This window comes from Pundamilia nyererei, unplaced genomic scaffold, assembly GCF_000239375.1.
Source record: "Pundamilia nyererei isolate P.nyererei 1_Seehausen unplaced genomic scaffold, PunNye1.0 scaffold00075, whole genome shotgun sequence".
NCBI lineage: Eukaryota > Metazoa > Chordata > Actinopteri > Cichliformes > Cichlidae > Pundamilia > Pundamilia nyererei.
In genome coordinates this window covers 16,220-25,244 of record NW_005187476.1, presented here as the reverse complement: position 1 = coordinate 25,244, position 9,025 = coordinate 16,220, and the positions used below count along the sequence as shown (strand labels likewise).

Here is a 9,025-nt window from a genome sequence, read left to right as displayed (position 1 = left end):
TCTTTAACAAGGAAACTCATGATGCTGGGTTTCAGTTTTGCAACTTCCTGTTTTATTTTTGTAATTCTTAATGAAATTACACTGTGGTAACCTTCACCTTCCTTTTGGATTAATCACTTACACTGAGTAACCCCCCCTGTGTTGTCTCTCATACCTGTTTCCAATAAGAGATCAGCCTCTTAATGAGAGAACAACCTTCAGCTTTTTTGATCTGTGGCCTTAATAAACACTTTTCTAAGTGTTTCTAAGAGCCTTTCACAGAGTCAGTCACTAGTTTTAGGCCATATTGAATAAAGATAAAGTCCATTTTGTAAACTCTCACTCTAAGAGTCAGAAAAGACATTTAAACTGAATGTATGTACCATGGTCACATATACACACACCAGTGTTGTTAACCACTATTCACGAGTTTATGCAGAAAGTTCACAGCCATGGATGTGAAAATGACAAAAGACAAAGATGTGGGGTCAAATTTTCTTTCTTCTTCTTCTTCTTTTTTTTGTAAATAACATACACAAATCTTTACAATGATAAAAGACGTTGTAGATTCTCAATCCAGTCAGGGACCACAGAATTGTGCAAGCCCTGTAAGAGGAAATTCAGAAACAGTTCAATGCTTTGTCTAACAACTGCACTTCTAGGGAGTAACAGCTACACAATTGTGAGGTTAAAAATGGCTCTATGATTAGAAGACACTTGGGAGATTTCTGGGAAAACAGCAGGTCTCCTTTTCCCGGTCTTTACAAACACTTCAGCAAAAAAAAATTATTATTTTTTACCTCCATCTAATCAAAACTGCAAATCTGAGAGTGAATAAGAGCCTTGTAAGAAGTTACAAAGTTCTTTCCAAGGCACGGAATAGAAAGATCATAAAATTAGGAATAAGAACAAACAATACAGTTTAACATGCAAGCTTGGAAACAAATTTTTTTAAAAAGCGTAAAAAGAAATAAAGCAGATTAGTAAAATAAACCAAATCTTTCCCTTTTAGTTTACAGCTCCCTCAGAAATACATAAAACATCTCTGGCCAAGGTCATCAAGCTTTAAGGAGGATCTTATGCACCCGAGGGGTCAAAATCTGATCTGTTTTTAATTATTATATAAATTCTTCATCTTGTTAAAGTCTTCTTGAGATTTAAAATGTCTTTTTAAAACAGACCACTTCTAATCATAAACCATCACAAATGTAGCTTCACAGATGACAAACATGTAAACATACGGTAACTTTAAGAGCAGTCACAAGACCAAGAGGATTACAAACCCAATTCCAAAAAAGTTGTATAATGTGGACGTGATAAATCTAAATAGAAAAAATGCAATTGTTTAGCCAGGCTGGCATAGAGTCAGAGCCTTGTTGAGGCAAGCACTCATTTAACCTTAACTAGCAATGACTCCATGAATAACCTTTACCCTTTACAAGTGGTCCACGTTGCTAAGTGGCTCTTTCCACTGATTGCTTTTATTTTTATACATCTCTGTTTGGGCCGGTTCCTGCAGACGCACACCTGCATGTCCAAAGAGGATAATGAGGTTTTTGCTCTCACAGCATTTTAAAAATGTTCATTCTGTTGAAACTCTGCATTAGTATCCAGCTCTGACAATTTCACTTCCTTCTTTTTTCAGGAAAACAAGGTGTGGTATAGTTAAACTTTTTCTCTTTTTTAGTCCATTTTGGCTGGAAGCATGCAGATTTAAAGGAACCAGTCCAAGCAGAGATAAAACATATTCCAAGTTTTACCTTGGAAACCAGTTCTTTAATGTGTGAATGACAAATTCTGATTAATACAGCGTGTGCCATGTTCCCGCACTGGTTGGCCTCATTTTCTTACGGTCTCTGAGTCTAGGAAGGAGCCCCGGGGTTCCCACTCCTTGGCCCTGTGTCTCTTCAGAGTGGTAATCAGTCCCTAGTGGGTTTCCTGTGCTGTTCTAAGCGCTCTAGTTGAGTGTTCTTGTCTCTCTGGTTTCTGGTGTTTCATGAGTTTCTGAAAAGCAGTTCAGGCCTCAGAATCTTTTATCTGTCCCTGTTGAGCAAGTCATTTCCTGTTGAACCCTCCAGGGGGTGACTCGCGTGCCTGCCCATCCTCCTATTACCCTCATCTACCACCCCAAAGCAAACCAGTGACTCTGTATAATCATCCTTCCCACACATCTCCAGGTGAGGAACCTCGCTCACCTTGCATGACTCGCCTTGTGGATTCTTTAATAGTCTCACCTGGTCTAACCAAACTCTGCTCTCTCCTGGTGAGATCTCCCTCCATCCTGTCCAATCTCCCAGCTGTCCTCGCTGACATCCCCTCCTGTGCTTTTTTTCCTTGAGCTAAAGAAACTGTTGAACCGTATCACTGGAAAGGGGCTCAAACTAACTTCTCTTTGGCTCTTAAAAACCAAAAAAACCAAAAACATGTTCTGTTCAATGTTATTGAAATGCTAGAATTACTAGAAGTCGAATAATGCTTAATCTATTTTAATCACAATAGGACCAGGTGACTCATTCACTGAATCTGTAACCTGTAATATTTTATTAACACACTAAAAAGTCTCGGCGTGTTTTTCGGATGTATTGGCTGAAAACTTTGAATTTATCGCAGGTCGTTTTTACAAATAAGCAGCCTGACCTCAGCAACCTTTAAATCAGACGTGGTCAAAAGGATCATTGTGAAAGCCTGCAGTGTTAACTCTTGTAAACATTCCAACATGGACTTGGGGTCAAATTCCATGTTAACATTTTTCCAGTGGCTCTCTGTGCTCAGCACTTCTACTTTGGCTAATAGAGAAGGAGACGTAAGTAAATATTTTATTTACTTTTATCGCACTGTTCCAATCATAAAACAGACTTTGAATATGCAGTGATTGTAATTATCCTTCTGCTCAACATGTTTTTGTGAAAGTTGGATTGAAGGAATGATAATGTTAAAAAAACATGTTTTAAAGCATTTAAATGTGAATTAAAACTGTACATTTAGTGTTTTAATAAAATCTGGTTAATAAGGACGTTTTACTTTTGATCATTACTGTTTTACTTAATGTTTTAAATTAACATTTTACTGTTTTATTGGATTGAGTTACACTTTAGAATTCATTTTAGTACTTGTACTGTTTTATTATTTATCATTTCTTATTTTAATGTTGTCTTATTGTATCCCTGTTTTGGTTCTTTCTGGAGATGTTCCTGTTTAAATTTGTTTACTTGAAAAACTCTTTATATAATTTTTTATATGACAAAATTTGTCATGGACAGGGAGCAACTAAAACCTAGACTGGGAAAAACTAATGAACAAACCTGAAAACATAAGGACATGGAGAATAGCGAGCAGAGAGCCGCGGAGGTTTACCAAATTACACAGACGAGCTGACAACAATCAAATAGACAGGCACACACTATAAATACACACAAGGTAACGAGGGACTGACACGCCAAAGGGGAACACAGCTGAACCTAATTAGACACGACGAGACACAGACCTTCAAAGTAAAACAGGAAATTCACAAACTGTTCAACACAAACTCGGGGACACAAACAGAGCACAGGGGGGGAGAACACATTTAGGAATAATAAAACACTAAAAATACAAGAACTAAACGCTAAGAACTAATACAAAATCAGGAGAAACTAGAAAATAATAACAATAAACTCAAAACGCTGGGTCAGCGACCCAGAACCGTGACAATATTAACAAAAACATTTCCATAGAAGTTTTATTTCTTCTCTTTGTATATATTTTCTGCTTACTTGTAAACCCATCTGTTAGTGAGAGCCACTACAGTCACAATAAGAGGATATTCTCACCTGCAGTAATTCATATTTAGCAGTTCAGCTCTGTTCAGGGTCCTAAATCATTAATGCTATCATCTAACATAAGTTTAGGATGTGGCAGTAAGATCATCTGATCTCCCAGAATTCAGTTTAAACTTGAATCCATGCCTTCCTTAAACTAATATTTGTTTGATTAATGTGTCCGCTGGCTTCAAATCAACTTGATAAAACTTTTTTTGTAATCGTGGGTGCAGCTTTCATCTTGTTTCAAACGTCCGTGAGACTCATTGGTTCTGAACTTTGACCTGACTTTTTCTTTGTCTTTTTTTTTAGTTTTAGTTTTGAATCCTGAACCAAGATTACAAAAGATTACAAGATTACACAACACAACACGTTTCCTTTCAGTGATGAAAGAGCACTTCTTGTTTTTCACTGCCATGCCTCAGCCAGAGATATATGTTAAAATCATATGAATGTCTGAGTGTCTTTTGAATGACAAAATTGTTCACGTGCACAGGAATCAGGCAAATGCACATGTCCTGAATCAATTTACTTGTGTTTATATAATGCCAATCTCCAGATTCCAGATGCTTTATTTTGAAAGGCTGCGAACACTACTCAGTGATAGTGGGGAGGAAGAACGGCCCACTATTTAACAGGACAAAACTGTCAGAAAAACCACCCGTTTTTCATCTGTAGAAAATCAGATTGAACGTGTAGAAGTGGATTAAACTAACAGCATGAGTAATACAGTGTATCACACAGGGATCTTTTGCTGTAGATTTCACCATATCTCTCTTCCCCTCACTCCTTCCCCCTCCTCTGCCCTTTGTTCTGAACCTTTTCAGAGCAAATTACCTCACTGAGCTGAGGACTAAGATCGTCCCGCCTCCCCCGAGAAAAACACATTTCCTCTTCTCCACTTCTAGAATTAGTGTCTCAATTTCACATCATAAATAGCACTTAAATGAAGTTGTTACTTTAATTATATACCTATGTCCACCTGAAAGCAAAAATGTGACGATGGTAGAGAGAAAGAACTCCCATATAACAGGAAGAGGCCAACACCAGGGAGGGGCAGCCATGTGCTGCATACAAAGAGAGAAGGACGCAAACTTCAGGAGCGTGAACGCAAAAGTTAATGACATTTAGTGAAAGTGTACAAATCCATGACGAGTATAAAGAGGGTAATAGAGGAAAATGCGCACTGCACCATGGGAAGTCTTACAGTAGTCTGAGCCTATATCAGGATAATAACACTGAGCCCAAACTCGACCTCTGTCAAAAAGTAAAGATTTAAGGCCGATTTAAATCCTGTCCTGAATCAAAACTGAGAGCTGGTTGCACAGGAGGAGGGCCCGAGGAAGAAGCACAGTGTGAGAGTGAAGCACTCTACTGTCATATGAAGTATTTAAGCTATGATGTGGCCTGATTGTAGAACTTTGTGTGAAAGATGAAGCATTTTAATTAAGTTCTGAATTTAATAGACATCCAGTGAAAAGAAGCTAATATCAGACAAATACAATCTCTCCACAGTGAAACTCACTGTGGACTTTCAGGGTTGAGTTAAAGTTTTAGGGTTAGAGCAGAAATAACAAATAATATTTGCTTGTTTTTTTAAGCATCACCTGTTTCCTGATTATTTTTTTGTGTGTGCAAATTAAAGAAGGCAGAATTCCACAATGGCTGAGATAAAAACTCACACAGCTTTACAAATAAGATGGAAATGATGTTTATGAAAATGTACGCCTGTGTATATACACACAGTGTCAGTCATTGATCTTCACTTTTGTATGTGCCACTAGATTTCTGTTCCTTGAGGTTTTCACAGGCACTATTCTCTTTCTAAGTGTTTTTGATGGCAATATAAAGATTAATATCCACTATTTGTGATTTTCTATAATTCCTTCACTACCATTCTTTACTAGAAAGAAAAAGGAACAAGATTTAGATTGTCTCCATGCTCAGAATTGACTCAAATCATTCATTCATATTGTCATTAAAGGACAAGAAAGCACTTTGACTTTTTGACTTATGATCAGCTTTCATTTCTCATTTTCATGTCAACGTTCCCAGCAACTAAAGTTTCTCATCACTTTCTTTTCTCTCATTTGTAGTATGTCTCCACCATGCCAACACCCGGCTGTGCACTCAGTCCCACACCACACCCTGACCCGGCTGGCACGGGAGTGGCTGGCAGAGGACACGCCAAACTTTGATCCTGCAGGAGTGTGTGTGGGCTCACGGGAAGTGGAAGCAAGGTTGTTGTGTAAAACTCCACACAGCATCCTAGCTGGGTGTCCATTCTTCACAGCAGTGTTCACTGAAGTGGGCTGTACAGTGGACTGGATTTACCAGGAAGGAGCTGAGATCGGTAGGCATTGCATAGTTCCTTCCATAGCAGTAAAATACAAGAAAAGTTCTGTGAATTTGTGTTTGTGACCTTTGCAGTAGCAAAGAACTTCACATGAGTCAGATAGCAGATAATGAATGGAAATGTATCATGTATTCTATGGGCCTTCAGAAGCCAGTTTAACATCTAACAGAAAAGGTGTAAAACCACATAAAGCTAACTTGCTGCCGCCTCTATTGCCCCACTTGTTACTTTTAGAGACTTTCTGGCCCCTGAAGCTCTGATGATTCAATGGTTGAAGGTCTGAGGGAGAAAAAACCCCTGATAATGAGAAAGTCCCAGGAAACTTAAAGTTGACGTAGGTGTAGAAGACATGACTATTTACTGTCATGGGTGGGTGTGAAACATTCAGCACTATCGAGTGTGTTTGAGTTTTTTGGAGGGTTCTTTTTCTGCTCATTCCCAGCTCCATATATATTTTTTTTACTGGGCACCAGAGTAGCTTTGCATGATTCACAGTTCAAAATAATCCTTATTTGTTCTACACTGGGTCTTGGTGTGACCTCTCAGCTCATCCAGTCTGAAACAAGCTATTTAACCCATCCCCGCTTAAGACAACTTTCCTCTGATTGGCTGATGTTTAAACAGAAAGTTTGAACAGCAGGTGGGTGATGTTTCTGTGCTCATCTCCAGCCGTTTGATTGAAACACTGATATTAGATCATTACTCTCTTTGACTTCAAAAGAACAAAGAGTTAAAAAAAGATAGGTAAGGTTGAGTCACCAGCCGTCAGCTCACACAGAATAATTGTTCATACTCTGACATAATCATCATCTGAAAGTTTGGCCATGTTTAATATGAACAACAGTAAATATATAACAGAAAATAATTTAACTGAATAGAATAATAGTTTAATTGTCCCACAAGAGGAAATTTGGTTGTAACACATATACAAACAGAACAGGACACAGAACAGAAACACACACAATTTTTACATATTTACATCATGGAGAATAGTTACCAAAACAGAGTTCTGTACAGTTTTTATAATTGGAGTACAGATAAATGGCAAACCCAGGTTGTAGAGTGCAAACAGAGAGCTGTATCACATACACACTAAAATGTGGGCATACAGTATACCTGAAGCAAAATCCCAAAATATTTCCAAGTAACTAGAGAACTATCTTTGGTAGGAAAACAACAATGGAGCCAAAAGGCAAAACACAACACTAAAAGAAGATTAATAGCATAACGACATATCTGCTGAAAGTATAGGAACAGGAAATGACATCAACCACTCAACAGGGAACGAATAAATGTTTTTTTTTCCATAAAGTGAAAATTCAGTTTTCTTCTTGTAAATTACTCTCAAAGTAAATTACAGACTTTTATTCAGATCCGTTTTTATATTACCTGCTTTTATCCACAGGTGAAGATGCTGTCACCCTGACGGCTGTGGTGAGGGGCCCGGCAAACTCCCTCCTCCTCGGGGAACGACCGGCTCTTAACTGCCTGGCACGGGCATCGGGCATTGCCACCCGCTGCTCTCAGCTCCAGGCTATTGCAAAGGCACACGGCTGGCACGGGGAGGTGGCTGGCACGCGTAAGACTACTCCGGGCTTTCGTCTGGTGGAGAAATATGCCATGTTGGTTGGCGGCGTGTCCATGCACAGACAAGATTTGAGTGGGATGGTGATGTTAAAGGACAATCATGTGTGGGCATCGGGAAGTATCACAGAGGTGGGCATCACAGATCAGTACATAAAATGTAAGTAATCTAAACTCCAGCATAAAGTTCAGCAGACTGAAAGTAATGTCTTTGATAACGATGGATCCTGAATTTTGAAGACCTGATTCAAAAGCCTCAAAAACTATCAACAAGAGACAGCAGGGCTTCATGAAACGTCTATAGGCTGTATATAAAAGAGCCACCATGATATCACCCAGTGGTTTCTGGGACCTGAAGATTCAGGTTTGTTTGGGGTTATCTTTATTTTACTCTATTTGTTTATAAAATTGATGAAAATAAGAAAATTTAAAAAATAATAATCATGTTTTCAGTTTCAGACCATAAAACCAGGAAAGTGTTATCTGAGGTGATAAAATGATTATTTCTTAATAGACTTGTATACCGTCTGATTTATTTTTGCAACCAGAGTTCCTGCCCCTGCCAGCTTTAGAAAGAATGCATCCATCCAAAAGCTACTCCTATAGTTTTGAAAAGGTTTTGAGAATCAATATTTTCAATACTGCTGCACTGTTTCTAATGAAATATTTTGATTTTCTGTGCCCTCCTTGCTCCTCTTCCTCACATTCTTTGCCTGTCTTCACTGTAAGTATACAATGAAGGCAAAAACACCCCATAGATTTGTTTTGTAAATTTACAGTTACCTCAGGGAACTTTATATCAACAACAAACCTCAGACAGCCTGCACATTAAAAACCAAAAGCTTGAGGTAACGGTTTTGACTGTCAAAGGGGCATGTTTCTGTTTGCAACATCCAAACAGAAGCAGGATTACATGTAGACATGTTTTCTTTTGTTTTTGATGCCGTCTGTCATGTGTTGGCAGAGAGGGGACTCAATGCAGGAGACCGAAGCAGGCAAAAATACATGAGAAGGAAGGGTTTGGGTTTTTTTTTTTTTTGCTGTTACCGAAATTCAACAATAAATAAACCCTGAAAGAGGAAGCAAAACAAGAATACATCACAAGAAGTGTGAGTTATAACAGAAGCAGAAGACTGAGGAAAAATGACGAAAGCAGCGACTGGCAGTATCAGTCTGCATACAGTGGGGCAAAAAAGTATTTAGTCAGCCATCGATTGTGCAAGTTCCACCACCTAAAATGATGACAGAGGTCAGTAATTTGCACCAGAGGTACACTTCAACTGTGAGAGACAGAATGTGAAAAAAAAAA

The 9,025-nt window shown here is 38.5% G+C and overlaps 1 protein-coding gene across 1 annotated transcript in view; it reads left to right on the top strand.

The window, feature by feature from the left end:
- The first annotated feature begins 5,873 nt into the window (after nucleotides 1-5,873).
- LOC102205723 (nicotinate-nucleotide pyrophosphorylase [carboxylating]) overlaps nucleotides 5,874-9,025 on the top strand; it is a 5,422-nt gene continuing 2,270 nt past the window's right edge. The window contains exons 1-2 of the mRNA XM_005737403.1: nucleotides 5,874-6,129; nucleotides 7,538-7,848. Of these exons, the coding sequence (XP_005737460.1) occupies nucleotides 5,874-6,129; nucleotides 7,538-7,848 (567 nt within the window). The remainder of the gene's footprint in view (nucleotides 6,130-7,537; nucleotides 7,849-9,025) is intronic.